Source organism: Pomacea canaliculata, linkage group LG8 (genome assembly GCF_003073045.1).
Source record: "Pomacea canaliculata isolate SZHN2017 linkage group LG8, ASM307304v1, whole genome shotgun sequence".
Classification (NCBI taxonomy): Eukaryota; Metazoa; Mollusca; class Gastropoda; order Architaenioglossa; family Ampullariidae; genus Pomacea; species Pomacea canaliculata.
Window position 1 is genome coordinate 15689647 of NC_037597.1, and position 25816 is coordinate 15715462.

At 36.6% G+C, this 25816-nt stretch overlaps 1 protein-coding gene and 1 long non-coding RNA gene across 4 annotated transcripts; one reads left to right on the top strand and one right to left on the bottom strand.

The window, feature by feature from the left end:
• Positions 1 to 41: 41 nt before the first annotated feature.
• Positions 42 to 23998, top strand: LOC112570878 (echinoderm microtubule-associated protein-like 6). 3 transcript variants are annotated; one of them, XR_003100713.1, is made up of 38 exons: positions 42 to 341; positions 896 to 1055; positions 1316 to 1414; positions 1702 to 1956; positions 2421 to 2556; positions 2848 to 3049; positions 3599 to 3736; positions 4039 to 4295; positions 5474 to 5686; positions 6426 to 6596; positions 7025 to 7241; positions 7996 to 8182; positions 8866 to 8971; positions 9329 to 9422; positions 9601 to 9701; positions 10144 to 10346; positions 10718 to 10957; positions 11246 to 11447; positions 11724 to 11816; positions 12670 to 12801; positions 12987 to 13252; positions 13450 to 13648; positions 14010 to 14130; positions 14295 to 14391; positions 14777 to 14906; positions 15413 to 15685; positions 15970 to 16193; positions 16441 to 16598; positions 17186 to 17303; positions 17469 to 17657; positions 18098 to 18267; positions 18352 to 18514; positions 19515 to 19618; positions 19800 to 19953; positions 20293 to 20298; positions 21877 to 21977; positions 22363 to 22442; positions 22627 to 23998. XR_003100713.1 is itself a non-coding variant. In XM_025249564.1 (37 exons), exons 1-37 carry the CDS (start codon positions 145 to 147, stop codon positions 22385 to 22387), a joined length of 5901 nt encoding a protein of 1966 aa, XP_025105349.1. In that variant the 5' UTR covers positions 42 to 144; the 3' UTR covers positions 22388 to 23998. The 3 variants fall into 3 exon arrangements, 2 of the variants coding, with proteins under 2 accessions (XP_025105349.1, XP_025105350.1); XM_025249564.1 differs by having other exon boundaries at positions 22363 to 23998; XM_025249565.1 differs by lacking the exon at positions 20293 to 20298 and having other exon boundaries at positions 22363 to 23998.
• On the bottom strand, positions 18190 to 25786 carry LOC112570883. Its single transcript, XR_003100714.1, has 3 exons — positions 25659 to 25786; positions 19870 to 19973; positions 18190 to 18325 (listed from the first exon to the last, which is right to left on the bottom strand). It is a non-coding gene; the product is annotated as an uncharacterized LOC112570883 (long non-coding RNA).
• Between the last annotated feature and the right edge of the window lie 30 nt (positions 25787 to 25816).

Consider the following 25816-nt stretch of genomic DNA (forward strand, 5'->3'; position numbering starts at 1 on the left):
AGCGGGATAGCCAAGTCTCAGAAACGCACACCTGTATATCCGGACATGCGCATAGCGTGCGATTCTGAAGAGCGGCAAAAACATCATTGGTGAAGATGCGATAGTTGTACACGTTACCACAGCAACGATTTTTCTTCCGCAAGCATGGCAGACAAGACTGCACCAGACTCTCAGCTGCGACTTGAGTGGGTTTTTGGCTACAGAGGCCACCAATGTCGCAATAATCTTTATTACACAGCTAACAAAGATTTGGTTTATTTCGTGGCAGGTGTGGGTATTGTTTACAATGTACGGGATCGAAAGCAAAAATTTTTCCTTGGACATGATGATGACATTGTAAGGTAAGCATGGAGGATTTAATTCGGTGGCTGTTGTGATTCATCAAAACAAACATGCGACATTTTGATATCTTGTTCAGATTTGCCTTGAGTAACGCTACATCATGTCACGACTTGCACGGCTCACACAGACACGTACATATACTGTCGATCGATTGACTTAATTGTACTATATGTGTATGTAGAAATTCATATACATACACAATATATAAATTATATACATACACCTATATACACATTCATCGCGTTATGGTGTGCGATATAATTTTTTAATGATCGACCAATACTATGAAATATCTTATGTGCACATCCCTTCCACAAAAAAAGCAGAAGTATAAATATGCAACATATCTATCATAAATTATTATCATAAATTATTTTACCATTCCCGTCTCTTTCCTACATTCAATCATTTATTCATTCACCAACCCAACAGATCAGTGTGATAGTTATTCTTTAATCAGGCTTTAAAGTTTCATTAAATTAGATTTTCTTAGTATCATCCTGACTAATTTTTATACTTTACTTATATTAATGTTAAACACAATTTTTCTAAGTTTAACGCTGCATCCAGACCGGACACTGGTGGCAACAGGGCAGATAGGGAAAGCACCCTACATATGTGTATGGGACACTGTAACTACTGAAACTGTGTCCATCTTAAAGGATGGCCATCAACATGGTGTTGGCGCAGTGGGTTTCAACAAAGAAGGCACTGTAAGGTTCATGATATTTTATTCATTGTTTCATTTTGTGCATTATTTTTTATCTAAAGGTATTTTAACCTTGAACAGACACATGATAGTCCTGATATTGTAGACAGTAAAAACAAGTATTGTGATTTGTTAAAACCTATAGCAGTTTATAGGTTTATAAAGAATTAAAGGAAAGCAATGTTTTGAGACAAAATTGTTAAATTTACAAATAAACACAAGTCATATTTCAAAAAGTTAAAGCACACTTGGTTTGTCTATCAGCGACTGGTTTCAGTTGGGATGGACCAGCATTCTGTGATCAACATCTGGGACTGGAGAAGGGGCAAAATTATAGCAACAGCAAGAGGACATTCAGACAAAGTAAGAATAATAAAATATATAGCTAATACTTACTAGCCTCGGTGATATCATGTGTATATATATATATGTGTGTGTTCCAATAACATTTAACTTTATTTATTTATTATTAATCTGACAAGATTAATTTTCATAGATTTTAATAAATCTCTTTTTCACAAAGAAAACAGGAAGATAAAGAAATAAGAAAAAACTTCTTTTCTAAAATTATTTGTATTTTTCTTCATTAACATCTTCAATTTCATCGAGATGGTGTGTTGATGTCATTGTGAATTTATTTACTTTGTTAGGTCTTTGATGTGCAATTTCAACTTTACAAAGAGAATATGGTGGTCTCCTGTGGAGTCAAGCATATAAAGTTTTGGTCTCTTTCTGGGAACACTCTTTCACCTAGAAAGGGAGTGTTTGGAAAGACAGGAGAGATTCAGACTATGCTTTGTCTGGCTTTTGGTCCTGAGTCCACAACTTATGCAGGTACCCTTAGCGGTGATGTGTACATTTGGCGAGAGAGCACTCTGGACAGAGTCGTGTCACTGGCCCATAATGTGAGTTCATTCTGATAGACAACCTTGTTTTAATTTACAGTCATAGCACACATTTGATTTACATTCAGTTTGAATTTGTTTTCAAGTTAAACTTATTCAACAAAAAGTTGGTTGGTAAATCTGTGGGCGAGTGAGTATATGAGAAAGTGTTTTGTGTGAGATACCTTAAATTTATATCAAGCTGATTGCCAGACTATTTGCAGTGGATCACACACAGATCTTAGTTCTTTATATAAAATAAATGAAGACTTTTAATAATAAAACTATTTTGAAAATGTTGATCTTTTTGATGTGGTCTTAATCAGCAAACATGGAACTTTGTAGTAGGACTTAACATTGTTGAACTAGTGTGGTGATATTTTTGTATGTAATATATATGCATGAATAATTAGTGAACTGTCTGTATTTTAGAAACTACTGCTTCACATAAATGTTGATAGCAACTGTAACTATGAAAATCACAGGGTCCAGTCTATACCCTTGCTATGTGTGAAGAGGGATTTGTATCTGGAGGTAAAGATGGTATTGTTAAGTTGTGGGATGTGGACTTCAAGCCTGTCACAAACATCAGTCTTGTCAATGCACCTTCTGGCTACAAAGGTAAGAGATAACTTTAACAAAATCCCTGTTTACCATGTTGAGAGACATTTTAATCATGCTGGGGCTAATCTACTCAGCCAGCAGATGACAAACCATGAGAAAAGGCATCAGAAGCCTTCATTCATAGCCCTAGCAAAAAGTTGTCACTATAGCATTATGTCACTAAAAGAGCATTGTCATTTAGATTCAGACTATCTGTACTGAGAAAGATAGAAAATGTTTGCAAAACATGACTAAATGTAAATGGCAAAAGTCCATCCAGGTAGAAGCAAAATTGTTTCTTCTGTACAGGACTTTGCATCAGGAGTGTTTGTTCAAGAGGTGACTATGTTTTGATTGGAACACAAGAAAGTGAAATCTTTGAGGTGCAGATAAAAAATCGTGAGAAGCCAAAATGTTGGGTGCAGGGTCATGCAGAAGGAGAATTATGGGCCTTGGCTGTCCACCCCAAAAAGCCCATCTTTGCTACAGGCAGTGATGATCAAACTGTAAGGTAAAGTACTCTTTAAAAAAAAAGAAGCAATTTCCTACTTGATTTGTGCAGGTTGTAGATAAGCAAGGTCTTAATCAGCAAACATGGAACCATTGTAGTAGGACTTAACATTGTTGAACTAGTGTGGTGATATATTTTTCTTCAACCCTTTGGTATCATTGACAGACCTTTTGAGACCTGTTTTCATACAGCACCCACTTCTTTGCTCCGATAGGGAGCTTGTCTGATAAACAAATGTTTTCTAATTATTTTATGTAACTTGTAGTCAGTTTATTGTTCTTTGTGTATGTTTGCGAGTGTGTATATTTATACATGTATGCTACCCTTGGTATTATCTTGGATAGTGCAGTATTGTGGTCACAGAACAGATAGGTATGAGTCTAAAGTTTTAGCTAGGGGATATCCCCAATTTTGTTCATGGCATAACATGCCTATACTGTTTTGATTTTATGACTATACAACCTGATTCTAGAAATAGTTTTTGTTTTATTTCTGCATTTGCTGGTGATCATCAGTTTGAAGATCCATAGTCACATTTTATGTTTGCAGATTGTGGAATATGAACAGCTATGAATTGCTCTCTAGAACTACAGTGGAACAAAAAGTGCGCTCCTGTAGCTTTGATGCTGAAGGCCAGCACCTGGCCTTGGGCATGATGGATGGCTCATTCCTGGTTCTGAATACTAGGTCAGTTGTCTTTAACTAAAAATTCCTAAGGGTGGCTTTGCAACGATTTATCAGTGAACGATTTATCAGTGGTGACTGATCCTGAACTTTACAGAATGCAACATGATTTATGAAAAGATATCTATATACTGTATATATATCATTTAAATCTTTTTGTTGCCATAGTTTTGATATGTTATTGTTCTTGTAAAACCATATTTGTTAATTTTTTTTATCTGTTTACACATTTCATTATTTACTCGCTTTTCAAGGATTCAGTTTCACTTTATTTAAAATACCTCACTTATCTGTTTCATCTACAGAGATCTGTCAGAAATAATTCATATCAAGGATCGCAAGGAAGTGATTCATGAGATGAAGTACTCACCCTGTGGTAAATTCCTAGCTGTAGGTTCCAATGACAACTTTGTTGACATCTACTCTGTAGAACAGCGCTATAAGCGGGTGGGTACTTGCTCAGGAAGCTCCAGTTTCATCACACATATAGACTGGTCTGTAGACAGCAAGTTTTTGCAGACCAACAGTGGCGCTGGAGAACATCTCTTTTTCAGGATGCCAAGTGAGTAGCAAATTCTTTATGAGAAGAGACACAAACTGCTTGCTATTACAGTATCATAGAGACAGCAGTATTATAAATCAAAGACAGTATAGAGGAGCAATAGGTGTGGGTAACATAGGGACAAACAACATATGCATTGCAGAAGGATAAACAACAGTACCGATGATGAATAGAGACAAAGACAAAGAGAAACCAAGTGACAAGGACTGAGAGTATCATGATTTTGCAAAAAGAAGACTATGTAGTAGGAAAGTAGCAATATGAATTAGACCAAAAATCTGTGTAATGGCAGAGAATGTGACTGTTAAAGTAAAATCTGAAACAAAGAAAAACCAAGGCAATTACAGGTAGTAAAACAATAACAAAAAAAGCTTAAGAGAAACAAAATGCAACTAAAAGAACCTATGGGTATGAATAAACAGAGACTTTGCACAAGAAAATAGAAAAGTCTCAGGAGAACAAAGCAACTCAGCCTGTCAGGTGTAGCCTTGTTTCCAGAAAAATGGTACTAATAATTAAGGTTTGTTGACTTCAGGATCCTGATAATATTTACACATGTACAGTAATGCTTAGTTTTCGTTCAACTGGTTAATAATTCCTCATTAATTCTCTTTTGGGGTGGATGGGGCCAGAAAACCCTCAACAGTTTGAACTATTTAGTTAGTTTAGTCCTTGCTACTCCTTGAGGAGGACAGGGCCACAACAATACCTCTCCAGCGAGCCCAGTTTTGGGCAGTCCTCCTTTGTTGGGCACAGGTAGTTCCGGCATCCTTTACCTTGGAAAAGAACAGAGAGCGAGGAAAAGGAAAAAGGCTGTTTGAACTGATTAGAAGCTAGTCATTACCAGACTTCAATATCTGTCATAATCATGTGTGCATGTGCTCACACACACACACACAGAGTGAAAAACAGAAATATAGACAGATCAGCCTAGGATAAAGTCTTGGCTCAATCATTAAAATAGCTTCAAAATACCAAAAGGTGTTCACAAATATTTTTCAGTCGGCATAAAATGGTAAAATGGATTACAGATGGGGCATGGCATACATCAAATCAACTCATGATTTGGTTGAACTGACTAATAAAAATGGCTGAATGAACTGGTGATCTGTTTTTTATTTTATTTTTTTTAGCACAATAGATCATTGATTATGGGAATGAACATGTGTTGTATGCAGCTGGGAAACAGGTGACAAGCAAAGAGGAGATACAGAGCATACACTGGGCAACATTTACTGGAGTGCTAGGAGCTGAAGTCAATGGTATTTGGGAAAAATACACAGACACTAATGACGTCAATGCCACAGATGCCAACTTCAGTGCACAAGTTACAGTCACGGGTGATGATTTTGGCTGGGTCAAACTGTTCCGCTTTCCATGCTTAAAAAAAGGTTTGAAAAAATTTCTTGGTATTAATAAGTTTCATTCATTTCTTCCTATTATACCTTAACATGTAGAGCTGCAACAAAGATATCCCATTCTTGACTGTTTTTGGCCTATATATTTAAAATGCTTCCCTCTTTGTGCTGGCAGTTTTCTGGATTTCAATGCTGATTTTCATGTATAAATAATTTAGACCAGAGTCTGCATTAATAAATTCTTTGTCAGTTTCTGTGACATTTGCTTTTTCCAATTCAGTGGTTGTTAGCCCTAATCACATCAAGGTAGTGATCATCAGGGAAAGTATTAAATTTTAGAAATATTTTTGCATTTTCCTTCTATTTAAAGGCTATATGGTTTCACTTTTGTCATATTACTTGTTACTGAACCAGTACATACTTTTACTAACATAACTCTCTGATGGAATTTACTTATAACAGTTTGAGATTATTTTTTTCAGGTAGTGCACACCCTTGTAATCTGAGTTATGTGACTACCTGTATAGATGTCACATTAGCAGATCATTTTTGTGTCTAAGGTAATGAAGGCACAGAGTGGGTACTGTGTATGTAGTTTAACACGACATTGTTAAGGCAGGAGAAAAAATATCTTCTCCCTATGAGGTAGGCACAAATGAGGGAAACATCTAAAAAAAAAAAATCATTTATCTTTATTTTACATGTAAGTCTTACATAATTTACATTCTTTGAATTGTTGTTAACATTGGACTATTTTCTTGCTCCTATGTAGGTGCTAAATTTAGGAAGTACGTGGGACACTCTGCACATGTCACAAATGTACGCTTTTCTTCAGACAAGCAAAGAGTGATCACAACAGGTGGTGCTGATCATGCCATTTTTCAGTGGCGTTTCCTGTCACAAGGCACTGGTCATGATGATGATCTGCCTGATGTCCACAATGGTATATGTAATTTTCTCTCATACTGACTCCTAAGTGATAAGATATAAAGGATCAGAAGAATGATATTCATGCTAGATTTAATATTTCCCATTTTTTCTTTGTCACTTTTTATGACACCCTTTCATTAATCGCAAGATACATTTTTTTCCTTCCATGATTCCATCTTTAACAAATTTGAATTTCTACAATGCTTTTGTTGCTATGATTAGTCATAGTACAACAAAACAACTTGTGTTGATTTATATTTTAAATTGATGTGTTATTACAGATCATTCTTTGTTAACATTTCTCGTCATAAACTGTAAATCTCTCTAATTAACCATAGACCGACAGAACCCTTTTGATACTATGCATTTTATAGCCTTGTGCACATTTAAGAAATCTAACACATTATTTATACACATTGTTTTTTTTTCTTCATATTCCAGCTTATGTGGATTCCAACAGTGAAGGAAGTGATTCTGAACTGTCAGATGTAGCTTCTTTGGATTCTGATGTGGAGCAAGAGAAACAGATTCAGTATCAGCGCTGCCTGTATCGTGAAGATGCTGCACAGATGAAAAAGCTTATACAACAGGAGATAAAGCCTGGAGAAAAACGCAAACAAGGACCCAATGATGGTCTGCGACTGGAGTATGTCCATGGGTAAGCTGTATATAGATTTGTCTTGGTTTTATAATAATAATAAACGTTCACTTATATAGAGTCTTATCCTGTGCTATAGAGAAGCTCAAGGTGCTTCAAAAATGACGTAAGGTGGTGTGACTTCAAAATAAGGTGATGACAAAATGTCGGTGTTTAGCAGACTGTACTTCATGCCAAAGGTCAGTGTCCACATACAGCATTAACCACAATCTGCAATGAAACCAGAATACACTCCATAGCAAATGCAACAAATCCAACAGACGAATGAACCCCAGCACATGCAAAAGTTCACTGATCAACAAAGGTCAAACATACTTGAAGCCCACACAAGTGCACCAAACGGGAAGTCTGCATGTTGAAAAGGAATTGAAGCCACCGAAATGGAATTGGCACCGCATTCCAAACTCACGATGGCAGGTCCATCAAAAACAAACAAATTCACATTAAGTCAGCATGAGGAAAATGTTAGAGAAGACAAAAATACAACAGAGCTCTTCCCCCTCCAGCCAGTTAGGTGAAGGGACATCACTTCCTTACTGACTACTAAATTATCATTGCGTGCTGGAGAGGTTAGCTACTAGTGAAAGTAGAGTAGTAATTATATACTATTAAGCTTGTATTTTTTAAGTAATAGGAAATTAATATTATTTCCTGCAAGTATACTGTATTTATGAATGATATGCTTGTTTTCTGTCATTTTTTAGGTAATCATAAGAGGTGATCTGGATTAATTTTGGCTTCAATTCATTTCCAGATATCGAGGATATGACTGCCGCAATAACCTGTTTTACACCCAGACAGGTGAAGTTGTTTATCATGTGGCAGCAGTTGGGATAGTGTACAACAAGGAGAAGAACCAACAGCGATTTTACACGGAACACTCTGATGACATTCTGTGTCTCTGCATCCATCCTCTTAAAGACCTTATTGCTACAGGACAGGTGTGTATTACTGTTCTTGCAGGATTAAACTGACAAATTCTATTTTGGGGCTCAACTTTGGACCAATGTTGCAGTAGTGTAACCAAGTAACCTACATGGTAAAGATAACACTTAACATAGGCCATAGGTTGTTGATACCTTTATTATGATGACTGCTTGCTATCTGCCTGTGCAACCACTGCCTAGTACTCAAGTAAGCTGCTACATGGTTGAGATGGTTGAGATCCAGGGTGGTGTGGTTACTTGTGACTTGCTCTTCCCAAGCTTCTCTTGCTGACATCTGTCATGCCACACTTCTCCCTCCCCGGGCTGTTGTGCCAAGGGTGCTGTCTCTATTGGAGGACAGCACTGATTGTGTTGGTGGGGTCTTCTTAGAGGAAGTGCAGTCCACTTTGTCCCCTCTGGACAATACAAACTTGCACACCAACCAGTGCTGTTGACCAGCGCTCCAACCATTCAGCCTCCACCACAATAAAAATGCAGGACACATTGTTTTTGTGTTCGAGAAAATGCTAAAAATCTGAAATCATTTGAGGGCCGTGCCAGTGAGGTGATCAACTCTATAGAATTCAATGCACCTTTAATTCCTCATCTTCACTATTCTGACTGCAAGTCATTAAATATTTGACTCTGTACTCAGGACAAGAGTTTGGACAAACTTGTTTTGATGGTTGTTGGTGTAGGTTGGACGAGATCCTAGCATTCATGTCTGGGATGCAGAAACTTTGAAGACTGGAGCCATTCTCAAGGGCCAACATGAAAGAGGTGTTTGTGCTGTGGATTTCTCAGGTCTGTTCACTCAGTCAATGCTGCCTGAAATTGCTGTCAGGCATCATCAGGGCAGTCTAATTATTAACATTAGTCTTTGTATTACATATTTCTAAGGAAAACTGTTTATCAATGTACAAAAACCACAAGTAAGCTATTGTTATGATTCAGAGAAAGAGCAAGGAGATGCTCAGAAGTTGATTAAGGAGAAAGTACAAAAATATTTTTCATCAGAATTTTATCAGTTGCAATGTGAAAGTAAATTTTCTCAGCTGCTTGTTGCAGAACATGAGTATGTGCTTTTACAGCTCTGATTTTATGATGTGAATGTATGTTCTTACAGCTACTGAATTTATGATGTTAATGTATATATTTTAGCTGATGGCAGGCATCTTGCATCAGTTGGGTTGGACGATAACCACTGTATAGTTGTGTGGGACTGGAAGAAGGGAGAAAAACTAGCTACCACCAGGTTGGTTTACAAATTTGTCAGTATAATGCTGTCTTGTGATTGCAAGGGGGTATTTTTTGTGTGTGCGAGAGAGAGAGAGAGAGAGAGAGAGAGAGAGACAGACAGAGAGAGAGATATATTTTATTGTTGAGTATCCTTAAAGATTGGGTAGATATCATGTTTTTAATATATTCTTCAGGGGACACAAAGACAAAATTTTTGTGGTAAAGTGGAATCCTTTTGATGCAACCAAACTGGTCACAGTCGGTGTCAAACACATCAAGTTCTGGAATCAGACAGGTAATAATAATGAAGAGGACTTTTATACTGCACATTTTCTCACTGGGCAGCAAGCAGTACGCTTTACAGTTTGTCATTTTGTGGATATCATCTAAACCACTTAGCTTTCACTGCTTCATAATAGCCACACTATGAAGAGAGTTTTAATGTAACACACATACAAAGAAACAATGCAGCATCATTATTGAGGATTTAACATTCAGTATGGACAGTTTTATGCATTTGAGTTGTAACTATGAAGACGTTCACATCTGCAGGTGCAAACTGTATAGAAAGAGCTAAAAGAAAATTCAGATAACACTTTACCATGTACATATTTAGATGTTAAGTGTGTAGACCACAGTCGACACTGTTGACAACTACTTTTGGTAGACATTCAGAATAGTGTGATATACTTAACTTTTAAAAATCATTGACTAATATTTAGTATTTCTTTTCCTAGGAGGAGGTTTCACTTCCAACAGAGGTACAGTAGGTCAGGTGGCTAAACTATGTGACATGATGTGTGTGTCATATGGTAAAACAGCAGATGTTTGCTTCTCTGGAGGCGCAGATGGCAACATCTTCATATGGAATGGATTGGTCCTCCAGAAAGTAGTCAAGGCCCATGATGGCCCTGTTTTTGCCATGCACTCACTTGACAAAGTAAGCTGTGTGTGTGTTTGTGTGCACACGTGCATGCTTGTGTTTTATGTGGGTGGGCATGTTAATATGCATGCATATGTGTGCATATGCATGAGTATGTGTGTATATGTGATGGAATTAGGTGCACATATTACTAACTGTTATTCCTGTGTTTGTGCTGGAATCCATTAGTACTTATTAAATATTTTTAGATGTTCATATGAACTGCTTAAATCTTTGTTGCACTATGTCTCTAGCAACCTGGCAGTTTGTAAGTTTACAGGCTTTGTGGAAAATATGAAAGCTTATGCAACCAGAACGTTATGATTTAAAAAATATCTATCTTTTAATTTTGAAAGCTTGACATTCTGCAAATATTTATAATTCTGCAGGGCTTTGTGACTGGTGGCAAGGATGGTGTTATTGGTCTTTGGGATGACCAGTTTGAGAAATGTCTTAAAACATACAGCATTAAAAAAGCATCCATTGCCCAAGGGTCAAGGGGCATACTAACATTGGAATCGCCTGCTGTACGTGCCATTGTACTAGGTCATGGCAAGATTTTGGTAGGCACTGTGACTGGAGAAATTCTTGAAGTGGACAAAGCTGGACCTATGTCTATTCTAGCACAGGTAACTTTTGGAAACTGGTTGTTCTTATTATAAGTAACAATTTTTTAATGATCTTTTTGATCCTTTAATTGAAATTGTCTTGCAGAATTAGCATGGATGTGAAATTTTGTGTCAAAACTAGCTACAAAACAATGCATGCTTCCAAAGAAACACACAAACACCTCTTAATGAGAAAAGAAAAGAAAAGAAATCAAGAATTATCTTCTGCAAACCACAGAAATGTTTGACACATTCTTCAAGATTTTTAAAAGCTGTTCTTGTAGCAGATATTTTTATTTTTGTTTTTAGGGCCACATGCAGGGAGAGCTGTGGGGGTTGGCTACCCATCCTGCTAAACCCTTGTATGCCACAGTCAGTGATGACAAGACCTTGAGAATCTGGTCTTGTGAAGATGCCCATCAGCTTATAAGCATGAAGGAACTGAAGCATGCTGGCCGTTGTGTTTGTTTTTCACCTGATGGAAAGTTCCTTGCTGTTGGGTTTAAGGATGGTATGTCAAAGCTATTTGTGTTGTTGTTTTTTCAGATATATAAAATTGGCATAAAATATTCAGTTTAGTTTTCTAATTGCAGGAATAGTTTAACACCACACATATAACTCAAGTGCAGATAATAAAGTTTTCAGTAACATTTTGCATTTTTCGAGGCCAGTCACAGATAAAGATTTGTTAGTGAAAGATTATGGCAAGGCCATAAATGTAATCAATTTCAATCATTGTAAGTTTTTAATCTTTAGCATACGTTTGTTTCTTTTGTTAATTCTAAAGGAAGTTTCACAGTGGTAAATGCAGACACATTGGATCCCGTGGCATCATTTCATCACAGGAAAGAAGAAATTTCAGATATACGTTTTTCACCAGGTAAATACAATTTTCTCAAAGAATGCTTTTTAATAACACTTAACAGTACTGTTGCCTTGCATATTGATAGTCTCCTCTGACTTTATCCACTTCCTATGCTTTCGAACAAAATACAATTTCCAATGTATTATTTTTTGTGACATATTTGTCAATATTGTACACACTTGTTCTTTGCAGCTTGTTACACTCCCTGCTTTAAAAACCTTTAGTTCCTAATTTCTCCAAAAACCCCCAAAGAAACCCAACCTCTTAAGTCATCTGATAATTGTGGCCTGATAAGGTTAGTACTAACTACTTTCATCAACTTGCTGAAATTCTCTGATGCTGACCACATACTCTTTGGGCTTTGACTGCCATATGCATACATGCAAGTCACCAATGTGACAGAATCCCAGGAAAAAAATTCATGTCCTACTATATGCACCATCTGTGGCTTACAGTTTATGTTTTTTTTTCACACGGAGTGACATGACGCTAACAAGGCCAGTGGAAAGTCCATCAGCAGATCAAGTGTGTTGGTTTACATCTTATGTATGAGAGGTGTAAGAGTACAGGAGGTCAGAAGTGGAAGGGAGGATAGAGAGTGTCATTTGAAAGAAACACAGGGTGCAGGACAGCTGGACATGCTGATAACTAGACCAAGAGATGTAATGGCACCTCGCTTGACCACTAGTAAACCCATTCTTCCTGCTGCCTCTTGCATTTGCATTTTATTGAGAAAGTGTTTGAGTGGAGACCAGGGGTGCTCACATAATCACCTCTTGTTTACAGCACTGATCTTATACTTGATGAAAACTGATAATGATTTATAATGTTCTCAGTTTATTCTAGAAAACCTCTTTTTCTCATGCAGACATAGGAAAGTATTTGGCTGTAGCATCCCATGACAACTTTGTTGACATCTATAATGTCCTGGGTAGCAAGCGCATTGGCACCTGCAAAGGAGCTTCAAGTTACATCACTCATATTGACTGGGATAAAAAAGGTGCACAGTATTTCATCTCTGGTTTAAGCAATCCTTCCCTTCGACCTCTGTATATCACACACACACACACACACACACATTCACATACTGAAAAATATGATGTCTTTAGTTTCCTGTCCTGAATGTACTGCATTTGAAATACAAGATGTATTGTTTGTATTTGACAAAGTGAAAATTGTTTGCAGGCAAAGTTCTTATGGTGAACTCTGGAGCGAAAGAACTGCTTTTCTTTGAGGCTCCTAGAGGAAAACGAATCACGATCAACAGCTCAGAGATTGAAAAATTCAGCTGGTCAACATGGACAGGTGTGCTTGGTGCAGCTTGTGAAGGAGTGTGGCCTCCAAAAAGTGATGTAACTGATGTCAATGCTGCATGTTTGTCACCTGATAATACTCTCCTGGCTACTGCTGATGACTTTGGTTTTGTTAAACTATTTAGCTACCCTGTAAAGGTGAGAATTATTTTGATGCTCACAGTTTGAATTATTTTTTTGAGAATTGGTTACACAATGCAATGATTTGATAGAATTTTGTTTGGGCCTTCATTGTGAAATTGTTTTCTTCTTCTGTTTTAAATACACAACATTAATTTTTTAAAAAAGGGAAAAGAATGCATTAATATATATAGCTGTTCCTTTTCATTCCACAGGGGAAGTTTGCCAAGTACAAGAAGTATGTTGGTCACAGCGCCCATGTCACTAATGTTCGATGGACAGGTGATGGCCGCAGACTGATTTCAACTGGGGGTGCTGATACAGCTGTGATGGTGTGGACTCGTCAGTCTGTAGGAGAAAGAGGACTGTCTAAAGGAGATAGTGATGACTCTGATACTGACTCAGAAGAAGAAGGTGTTTTCTTAATACACTGTTGTAAAATGAGTGGAAGGAAGAACAGAGAAATCTTAGCAGGACACTTCCTTGCAAGCATATGCATCCATTAGACAGTTGCAGAGTAACCAAGTATGTTTATGCTTGCTGGAAATAATGTCTTGACAGTGACCAAGCAAATATCTTGCAGATGGAAAGCAATATTGAATACCAGCAGTAAAATAAGACTTGATGGAAGTAAATCTTATGAGTGTTTGGTTTGTAATAAGTAGTGTTCAGGCCCAAAACACTGTTGTCTTAGAACCATGTCTCTGGTCTTAGGACAAGTTCATTATATTTTAATAAACTATCTCATAGATAATTTGCTTGGATTTTGATACAGGTTATGACAGTGATGTAGAGAGGGAGAAGAATATTGATTACACCACAAAGATCTTTGCCACATCTGTTCAGAGGAAGGAGGGTGTGCGTCCAAACCTGCAAGAAATTGAGGAAGTTAAAAAGTGAGGATAAAAAACATGTGTAGATGTAAAAGGATATCTTAAAGGTTTTGTTTTGGATGTGTGTGTGTATGTGTGCATGCACAAGGGAGACATACTACTATGCTGAGATTGTGTGCAACTGATACATTTGTTTAATGAAATATTGAACAATTTGTAATGTATAGACCAGCTGTCAGTCGTAATGCACCAGAGCCTCCCAAGGTGAAGATGGCAGAGCCAGTTACAACAGGCGGCAAGAAGAGGAAAATAACACAAGTGACAGTGAGTTTGACACAAGCACAGTATCACTGGACAAAACAACTTGCCACACAGTATCACAGAACAAAACAACTTGCCACATACACAGTATCACTAGACAAAATAACTTTCCTTGTGCATATTTACAAAAATCTTCAGCAGGCAACCGAACAAAATTTTTACAAAGTGCAATGCATGAGTGAGAGATTTGTCTCTTGAAAGATGAAAAGAGCAAGCAAGCAGAGTAAAATTGAATAGAGGTTTGCTTTTCACCTGTAATGTATCAAACCAAGACAAAGTTTACCTCTGACCTTTTAGTCCTTAAACATCTTCAGCCACAAAAGACATGTTTATTGGTGATCATTTGAAAATGGCTTTTACTGTTTGAGTATCATTATTTTTCTTACAGAACCTTGAGTTGGAACGCATCCAGGGGTACAGAGGGTTTGATGCTCGCAGCAATTTGTTTTATGTTAATGATGGCAGTGATATTATCTTCCACGCTGCTGGTGCTGGCATTGTGCAGAACCTGTCCTCAGGTAAACATGCTGTCCCTACAGAGCATTGCGTTGATAGTTACTTAAAGAATGCACAATGGCAAAACCTGGCAGATTCCTACTTTTGCTGATACATTGTAAAATCTGATAACCATTTGCATGTATAGCGTATGCAAAATAGGTGGCATACATTTTCTGCTTTTTTACCTTGAGATCGATTATTTGTTGTGTGCAACTGTTCTACCTTTTAAAAATCATTCTACTTCAAGTTATTGGCTTGTTTTGAACTCAGTTTATGAGAGAAAAATCAAAATACAATAAAAGAGAACAATTGTAAAAATATATAATCATAGAAAGAACCTCCATAAAGCTTAGATCCAAAGAATTCTATAAGTTCCAGGATGGTTAACTTTGGGATCATAAAAGATTCTTTTGCCATGAAGAGATATACATTTTGTAGGATGTATTCTAAAAAGAGAAAGGAGTTCAAAACATTTTAAAGCCTTTTTTTTATATTGCACTAATGATTACACTTTATTTCACTACAGGTGCTCAGTCATTCTACCTTAAACACACTGATGACATCATTGCACTTGCTGTCAATAAACATCCAAAATTTCGCAATGTCATTGCTACAGCACAGATCAGTGATGTGCCAACTGTGCACATCTGGGATGCCAGCTCAAAAGATACTCTGTCAGTCCTGCAGGGAAATCACAAAACTGGAATATGCTCTCTGGACTTTTCTTGCACTGGCAAGATGCTTCTGACAGTTGGGCTGGAGAATGAGCACAATATTATTATCTGGCGGTGGCAGGATGGTGAGAATTTTGTCATACATAGGCCATCTTGGAGCAGATTGTGAAAATTACATAATACCTTTTTGATGAATTACTGTGATCACTGGTCACATGTCTAAAGGACATTTCATTTGCAAAACTGAGAGGATAATTAAATGTGGTGAATTTGAATAATTTGGTGTATCATTCTGTTGGTCAGGCTCAGATTTTAAAGGAGGTGACTCAGTAGCAAGTTAGATGTAAAAGGTATTTGATTATCATGATTGTGATGATGGTGATGATGTGCATTTCTTTTTTTACAATAGGTGTCAAGGTGGCAGGTGCACCAGGTCACAGCAAGCGCATTTTCCGAGCAGAATTTCGGCCTGACTCTGATACTCAGTTTGTGACTGTAGGTGTCAAACATGTAAAATTCTGGTCAGTCGCTGGAGGCCAGCTTGTTGGGAAGCGGGGAATAATTGGTGCTGTGGCCAGTCCATCAGGTCCCATGTACAAAATGCAGACCATGCTATCTGTTGCATTTGGGACGGTGAGTGTATGATGAAACAAGCTGGGATGATAGTGATTATGTAAAAATGTTGATTTTCTTGTGATGAATGTTGATTTTGACTACAACATTTTTTAGTGTTGCATTTATTGTATTTAAAATAATAAAGGTGATTTACTTTTGTCTGATGTAAGAACAGATTTGTTCATATCTGTGTGATGTGAGTGTCTCTGTGTGATTAATATATGTGTGAATGTGTGATTAATATATTCTTTTCTTCTTTTTTCAGAATAATGTGACATACACAGGAGCCATCAGTGGTGATGTTTATGTGTGGCAGGACTCAAGCCTAACACGTGTGGTGACAAAGGCACATAATGGACCTGTTTTTGCCATGTTTACAACTCTTAGAGATGGTCTTCTTGTCACAGGTGGAAAGGAAATATCGTTAGTAGTCTTATCTTTTAATAGAAATAAATGTTTGTGTGTTGTGTGTGCATTTTGTATGATTGTAAATTTCTTCTGTTATATAGATATGATTATTAAACCAAAGCTTAGCATAAAAGACCTGATTTTGTGTCCTGTCCATTAATTTGGAGGGTATATCTAGAATTGGGTAGATAGAGGGTGGTATTTCATGTCATCTGGTAAGTACCCAAAAAAATGTTCAACAAAACTGTAAGGAGTAAAATTTTACAAAATAAAAGCATACAATTTAAATGTTGTCAGGCCAGAGCAAGCAGTTAGACTAACCAGCAGTACTTGTTCTTCTTACCTACCTCCCCCAAGTTGAACCATTCTTTGCTGCTGTAGAGTACAGGTGGATGCAAGCCCATATTGATTAGGTGTTCAAGGAGAGATAATTTACCAAACCTCATCCATGACTTTTTTGGGAATGTTCCCTTTATTCCAGTATCTAAAGAGCATGAACATTTGATATTCTTTTCTACCATAAAGAGCAATGTATTCAAATTGCAGTATATTATGTGCTGCATGAATTACATGATGTATATCTATCCTTTTTAAAAATTTAGATCTAAAGACAGTGGACCTGTTAAGCTGTGGGACCCAGAGATGAAAAGGTGTCGAGCGTTTCCAATCACAGAGGCTGGAACTGCATTGGAGAGTGTGAAATCTGTCTGTCGAGCAAAAGTATGATAATTATGAAATTGTAGAGTTTATTGGTGTGATAGTTTAATGGCATGATTTAAAAGCTATTCATAGCAAGTAGTAGATTTCATCATCAGCAGTTGTCTTACTCAATACTTTTTAAGTCTGACTAGTCTTGACTCCAAAACCTTTTTTTTTATTTTACAGGGAAAAATTCTTGTAGGTACACGTAAAAATCAAATTCTAGAAGTGAATGAGAAAACAGGCAATATGCAGCTTCTGATGTCTGCACATGCTGAGGGGCTGTTGTGGGCACTGGACTGTCATCCCCTAGCTGCCCGCTACATCACTGCTGGCTTTGACAACACACTCCGCCTCTGGGACATACCAAACAAGGTTTGCATTACACTAATGGATAATGGATAGCTTGACCCCGACTTTTTCTAGTAAGCCATTGTCTTTTTATTATTAGTGCTTGCAACCTTTTTTTTGTAGACAATTTTACAGTTATACAGTGTTTGGATTACTCTAAACATCCCTCTTCTTCTGATGTAGCCTTCTGTGAACCAAGCAATAGTTAAGATTCATTACTTGGAGTTTCACTTCCAGAGAATTTTTCCCCCTCAAACTCCTGTATCTATGTTTAGGCACAAACAGAGGAGATAATCTATGATGAATGTGATAGTAATCTAAAAGAGTTGAATATCCACTCCAAGTCCAGGAAATTCTTTTTGTAATCACTTTTTGACCTAGTATCTTTCTTAAACAGTATTTATACTTGAACAATATATTAATCACCATAAATTTTTCCAAAAATAATATTGAATTTTTTTCAGTCAATGGTTGCCAGAATGGAAGTTGGAAGTGCACGGTCTGCCTCATTCAGCCCAGATGGAGATTTGATTGCAGTCGGTCTGAAAACTGGTGAATTCATCTTGCTGGCCACAGCAGGCTTCAAGCTCTGGGGACGTAAACGAGATAGATCTGCTCCCATTAATGATATCAGGTAAGGGCCTTAAGTATCTGTTGTAGTGATGTTCTGCTTGTATGATTCCCAGTGAAATCTGAAACAATATTAATCTTTTTACAGGTTTAGCCCAGACTCCAAAATACTTGCTGTTGGATCTGAGGATTGCTGTGTGGACTTTTATGATCTGACTTCTGGTCCTTCCCTAACTCGCACTGGGTACTGCAAGGGTATCCCTAGCTTTGTCATCCAGATGGATTTTTCAGCTGACAGCCATTACATTAGGGTTAGTTTTGTATTAGAAAATCTTTTATTATCTGTCTTTTTCACTTCTACCATATGGCATAATTGCAGGAGAACTAGAATTGCTTGTGATTATCATCAATAACATAGAAACAAGCCCCTACCAAATAAAACGTTTCTCACTCACAGCCAAGCAAAGGGAGGATCTATAATGAATAACACACATATATTTTAAAGGAGCTTGTAACATGGAAGAGTTATGCCTTGCTAGTGAGATGCCCCGTATTCTAGTGGTGATAGGGGAAGGCAGAGCGTGACCTTCTCCTGCTGCCTTTACCTTCCTTGAGGTATTAGATCCTCTTTTTGTTGGGTAGTCAGGTGGCATTTTCCAGTCATACACATGAGTCAGCTTCTCCTGAGTTCCTCAACTACCAAGTTATGGAGTCACATATTTGCCAGATTAAACAATGATAATTAAGTTAATTTAAATAGCGCTTTACCTCATCATCAAAGGCTAACTCAAAGTGTTTGGAATACAAACACAGAATAATAATTATACATACATGGATACATGCAACATAATGCCCAAACATATGTCTATAGAATGCTGTATGGCAACATGAAAGAGAGGAATCCTATAGTTACTCCCAGCTTGCTCAATCCATTTTAAAATCTATGTGACAAAGCCATATGCATTTATATATTGTTTTTATCTGGTGCTATATGAATTGTTGAAACACTGCTATAAGCTTCTGCAGAAAATTATAGAAGGAAGAAAGATTTTTAGTGCTTTCATACCAGAACGCCAAATCAACAATATTTAAAGATTGTGAATGGAGTGGTATAGCATCTTCTGACAGGTTTTGTAGTGCAGATCTACTGTAATATAACAGATTTGATGTTATACCTCAGGACTTACTTGCCCCAAAATTATTTTTTATGAATGATATTTATCCCATTTGTTGGCAAGGGTAGCCTTACTTACCCTTGCTTATATATATATTTTTAAAAGCATGTTAAAGCTGCATTTCCTTGTATGACAGGTAAGCACTGGAGCTTACATCAACCAAGTGTTTGTGGTACCTGCTGGCAACCTACTAGAGGATGAGGCGATCATAAACAAGATTACCTGGAATACCTGGACGAGGTATAAATCAAAATAAGTTAACATTTCCAAAATGGGATGAGCATTTTCAGAAGTAAAAAGCAGTTGAATAACTAATTGGAAAAAACATTTTTTACTGTGAAGATATCAGTATTTGAGGTGCCTTACTGGTCACAGTAATTTTTTTTTTTCATTTCTATGTGGTTTTTTTCCTCATTGTTAGTGTCCTTGGGAAAGAAGTTTTGGGAATCTGGCCTAAGGATTCAAGTAAAGCTGATATAAACTGTGCTGACCTGTCTCATCTTGGCAATGCATTGGCTACTGGTGATGATTTTGGATCTGTCAAGTTGTTCGAGTTCCCTTGTCCAGACAAGTTTGTAAGTATCTTGCATCATAACTGGTGAAGAAACATGAAATGTAGGGAAATACAAAATACTAGTATATGTAGATCTTTAATGGTTTAAAACTGATGTTTATCTGAATAAAGAGAATGCAAACATTGTTGTTTATGTACTGCTTTTAAATGGAGTTTTAAACAAAAGAACACAAATATGCTTAAAATAAGGCATTAAGTTTGTTAAAAACCTTGAACATAGAGTGGTTGCATTTTTGCATTTATTGCATGTGCTCTCTCTGACTTTTTCTCCCTGAATTTGCCTGTCAAAATAATCTTGCTACTGGGTCATGTTACTTTGCTTTGTCTCTCTCTCTCTCAGAACATGGTGAGTTGGCTACAGGTTTGTGTTGCATTGCTTTGTCTGTCTCTCAGAACATGGTGAGTTGCCTGTTAGTGCATGTAGCTAGTTTTGGAGTAAAGTAGTTCAGAATAAATGTGGATGATGGTCAGAATTCTGTTTTTCTGCATGGCTCATGTTCAGCTAGAAAGACCTGCCTACATAGCTTTGAGCAATTGTGTTTGGATTTTTTGTTATTTCTGTGTTTAATAGAGGTTGAAGAATTGAATATGTTTTTTTGAACAGTGGTTAAACTAAATTTTTTTACTAAAAGGGTCTTTTGGCACTTTGGAAAAACCTTATATCCCAAAAAATAGTAAAAGAAGAAAATACTACAAAAACAGATTCTAGCTTAATGGAACCTTATTAATATCCAGAGTTTTATGGTGGGGTTTTGTTAGATAATTACTAGATATACAAAAGAATAGGAGCAGTGCACCCTCTAGTAATTTTCAGAAGAACCAAGTCCTATCATTTCAGGTATTTCTTTTTCGTTTAGTATTAGAGCAATAACTGCAGCTTTCAAGTCTTATGTTGTAGACAAAGATTGTCTCTTATTATACTAGTAAATCCTTGAGTAGATACATTTAGATCTCTCTGTAACAGTCCATATCTGCTCTCACATGTAAGCTTATAAAACTGTCATTAATAATTGTCAAGGTGTTTTTTTCATGTGTGAACTTTCCTTTGTATGATGTAACATAACAATTAAATGGCCCTTTATTTGATGTAATATAACAAATGACACTTAATGTGATGTAACATAACAATCGGCGCTCTATTTGAATTCAATATGCACAACTTGATGCACTTGCACAGACATCGTTATTCTGTGTTGAAGTTTTTTTTCCATTTCTAAAGACTTTTTATGATACATTAGCCATTCCTATATGGTACATATATAGAAATCAAAACTGTTTTATTAGACATATTTAATTTATTTACATTAATCTGACATTTGTAAAAGATGGGAAAAATGTTAAACAGTACTAATCTGAAAAATACATGCTGCTTATATACTCTTTTTTTGAACAATTGTATGTGGCTGGAGAGCATCTACTATATTTTATCATTATGCAAAATTGTACATGCATGTTTTACAGAAATGTTGGTTATTGTAGAGTAAATGTTTACTTCCTGAAGCTAACCTTTATCACATTACAGTAATGCCTTTTTTTATGTCAAGGTTTTCCAAATAAAAATTGTTTTTGTCATGATTATTAGTTTCGTAATAATCTGTTGTCACTGAGAAATAGAGATAAAGTTAAGATAAACTGAGTCAGTTCTAAATTTGTTGTTTGTTTTGTGGCGTTAAACTAATAGTTAACTGTATTTAATTTATTTACATTTGAAGAAAATAAATCTTAGGTGTTATAATTATTACTAATGAATTTTTTTTGTCTCAGTTTATGTCAAGATACATTGAATCCTAAATGGCAGTTTGTTATGTTTAAAATCATACAACAGATTTATAATATGCTAATAACAAACATGAAGACATTATTAGTTTGAACATAAAAAGGAAAAAGTTTTGCTCAAAGTGACCTTGATGGACTGTTCACACAGGCACCTCACAAAACATTTGTTGGCCATTCGGCACATGTGACGGGCGTGCGCTTCACATTCGATGATAAATATCTCATCAGCATTGGAGGCGATGATTGTTGGTAAGAACTTGATTTTGTACCATTCTAGTTTTTTTTCTTTTAGCTCCTTAATTATAGGCTGAATGTAATATTATTTACAGATTTGTGGGTTTAGGTTACTGCAAATCACCAAATCTTAAAACTGAGGGGATAAATATTGTTTGAAGAGAAATTTCTTGAAAGAAAACTTTGATGTCATCCTTTCTTTGAAATGTTCAGAGTTCTCTCTCACAAGATGATGGGACTGTGTGCATTTAGAGGATAGTTTGCTTTGTCTTCTCTGGTTGTCATCTAGTCATTTTCTTTTCCATTTTGCCTATTATTTCTTCATAGCCACCTTCATTTCCATAGTTTTTCTTTTTAGTTAACATATTTTCAAATAAAGTAAAACATTTGTCTTTTGCAGCATATTCATATGGAAATGCATTTGAAAGGATTTGCTTACAACCCTAGAGCTATGACTAACAGCAACATTGTCAACACTGCCACCCAGACAGGGCCGTGCTTATGGGCAGGCGGACGAGGCATCTGCCTAGGGCCCCGCGCTTCAAGGGGCCCCGCGCTTTTGATTGATATGGTAACTAGGCATATGGAAAACCGTGTGATCGTGGCGTGAGGGCCCCGCACATGCCCTTTGCCTCGGGCCCCGCGGGGGCTAAGAACGGGCCTGCACCCAGATGTGTAAAGAAATTGTACTATATTATTGTAATATCTACACAGTTATGGCACTTAAGTTGAGGTTCTCATCTGCAATTTGATGATTATATAGGCTCTAATATTTCTGTTGAAAAAGTTTCCCATTATCCCTTTATATGAACATTTATATCTTTCTTGATATCTGAACTTTTCACTTTTATCCATAACAGATTATCAGTTAGCTTTATCTATATTAGATTATATATCTTCCGTCCATTTACTGATTTACTTATACACAATTTTACTACTGTCTCCAGCTTAATTATCCCTTCACAATTTGCACTTCAAATGTGAATGTCTTCATAGCTACAGCTCATTTTCATCAATACACCATTTTGAATAAGCTAATGTTCTCCTTATCTTTAGACACATTTTTAGCTGCTGTAAAACTTTTTTAAAAACAAATTCTTTTTCATAAGACAAAATCAAAAGGGGGCTGTAGGTTCAGATTGTCTGCAGTCACAAACCTCTGTGGATGTGGAGCCTGTTAAAAGTGCTGGACTAGCTCAGCATGATGCACGTCCTCAATTGCTGCACTCTAGATAATTTTTGTCTTTGTCCTTAATCCCTTATTGTGATAATTAGTCCTTATTTGTGATATGTGATACATGCAGTCTCTGTGATAGTGAAGTTGGTATTACACAGACTTAATATATATAGATATTCTAATATAACTTTTCATGTACTTATAAATGTCTTCACTTTGTTTTTTTCTTTGTAGCAGTATAATCTCTTCTTAGAAATTTTGCATATCTGACTTACTCAGAGCTACTATATCTTGTCATTCTTGTGTTATTTATTTGAAAACAGTCATGTGATGTATAATAGCAAGTTCTTAAGCTGTCTTTTAGAGCGGCTTATATTTAGCTTTACAGTTGGCAGTGGACAACTGTTAATAAGGAATTGAAATAAATCTCTGAGCTGTGACATAAATACCTTATATTTAACATGTATTGAGATGTCAAATGTTGTGGCCCTTGTCCATTTCTACAAATTTTTATGAACATTAATGTTCTTACAAAACTTAAAAAAGAATACCTGTAGCAGTAGCAAATCACGGAATATTTGCACCAATTTTTATATTGTACGCCTTGTTGTGAGAGACGTTTATTTTTTACTGTGATACAAAGTATAAATGTTGATCAGTGAAAATTTTGACCTGATCTATATTGATGTAATATATGCAATGTGCCTTTTTATGAGATCGTTATGACTGGTGTAGCACTATAATTACAAAAGTAGCAGACATTTGGATTCAGTAATTATTTAGTGACATTGCACTTCTTCAAGAAGGTTGCACTTAATTGAAGACAAATGTAAAATAAATATTTAATATGCTGACACGATATGTCATTTTTATGTATTATTTATCGTGTATCAGACTGGTTATTCTCACTGGCAGGGGAAGGCGTCGTGATCTGGTATAGGCAGTGCACTCAAAGACAAATGATATATAAAAAATAAAGCAGAGTGGCGGACAAACAATCACATATTATGATCAGCACTTTGCATGTTAAGGGAAGTGAGAAGATTTCTGTCGAAGAATTCAGTTATGATTATAAGGCTAAATTGTTATCGCCAAGTAGCTGCCGAATGACAAGTTGTTGACAGAGAAGCGCGTATGTTTGCTCGATGACCCTAATCTATCTACCCACCACTGTATAGTCGGTCAACATTTTTAAAGGGCGCCCGACGTAACTGACGTTAATTCGCTCACTGGCAGCGCGAAGTACCGGTAAAAAAGGCCGGTATCCCCGTCGTGGCATAGTGAACATAAAGCATAGTATCTGTATTATAATTAAGTTACCATTACAAGATCCATTACCGGTTTAAATTCAACATAAAGCAACTTGTGGCAAAGTTTTTGGTGTCGCTGACATATAATTTTTGGACACCATTATTATCGATTTCAAATCGTAGACACACTGTAAGACAGATCAAGAGGGAGACAGACAAACCGAATTAATTGAGATATTCTTTTGTCAGCAGATGGCGATTGGGATTTTTTATACTGGGGGAACAAGAGTGTGAACCTCAGCATCCAGTTTCTCCCCAGAAAGCCAAGCGTATACATCTTCCTACGCCACGGCATTGACAACGTTGATAATAAAATATCGCGGAAGCATTTAATTACGTGTAATCTGCTCTACATAATGACATTACTATATCAGAGCAGATTACACGTAAGTGCGCAGCTTGAAAAACGATCATTGATGTCATATATGTTTACTAGTAAACAAAGTTCACTATAGTTGATCAGCATCTATCAGATAAAACATCTCTTGCAGTTTGACTAAAGCGAGAACAATGGCAGTCGATGATTCTGAATCTGATTTTCGTCGTCCTCTAATTTTATTCTTGAGGACGAAAAGTGAAAATCGTTCAATAGGAATCTTATAAAATAACGGTCGACGTAACGCTAGAGTAACGTACGTAGCACCGCTTTCTGATGTTCATGATTCTGCGCCATGTCTACGAAATGCGTGTATATATATTTTGCGACCGGATTCAAAACAGCTTCACGTAAGATATTGTAATTTACTGAACAGATAAGCGTTGTCAACATCGATTAATATCTATAGTGTGTTTAGTGCAGAATGGATGGTGAGCGCAGCTCACTGCTGATCGAGAGGAAGGAATCCCATTCACTAACAAACCCCAGCAGATATGTCCTTGGAGCTCGAGTTCTACCGTGACAGTGCAGCTAAAGAATATAGATAAATGTATATTTTCTGGCGAAGCAGCGCTGTGGTAAACTCGCTTTGTCTGTGGCGAGTCATGTATGATTTCAGATCTTCTCTCAGCATGACATGTTGAGAGTGAACATTGTAAACCCTGGGGTTTTGTCAAACTTTTATTCTGCACTGTTATTTCTTCCGCGTGATTTTTTTTAAAACAGAAAATGAGTAAAACTTAGATACTTTTCCCCATTATCCCCTCAGACAAGCACTTTTCAATCAAATAAAACCAGCTATAAATTCTCTGGAAGCTTTTCGATCGGCTTACCTCTCACAGGGTTGGCCGTCCAATTAATTTAATTAAATTCCTCAAGCCACATTACTGAAATCAACTAAGATAATTGTAAATCCTTACATCTATATTAACTTTGAAGATGATTTATTCAAAGATTATCCACTATGTAGATATATACGTCCGTGGTTATC

Excerpts from the sequence above, each read along its gene's own strand:
- LOC112570878 (XM_025249564.1), top strand. The coding sequence starts at position 145 with ATGGCAGACAAGACTGCACCAGACTCTCAGCTGCGACTTGAGTGGGTT. Across the intron at positions 1,957-2,420 it reads TCGTGTCACTGGCCCATAAT|GGTCCAGTCTATACCCTTGC; the intron begins GTGAGTTCATTC and ends TGAAAATCACAG. Across the intron at positions 14,907-15,412 it reads TGTGCAGAACCTGTCCTCAG|GTGCTCAGTCATTCTACCTT; the intron begins GTAAACATGCTG and ends ATTTCACTACAG.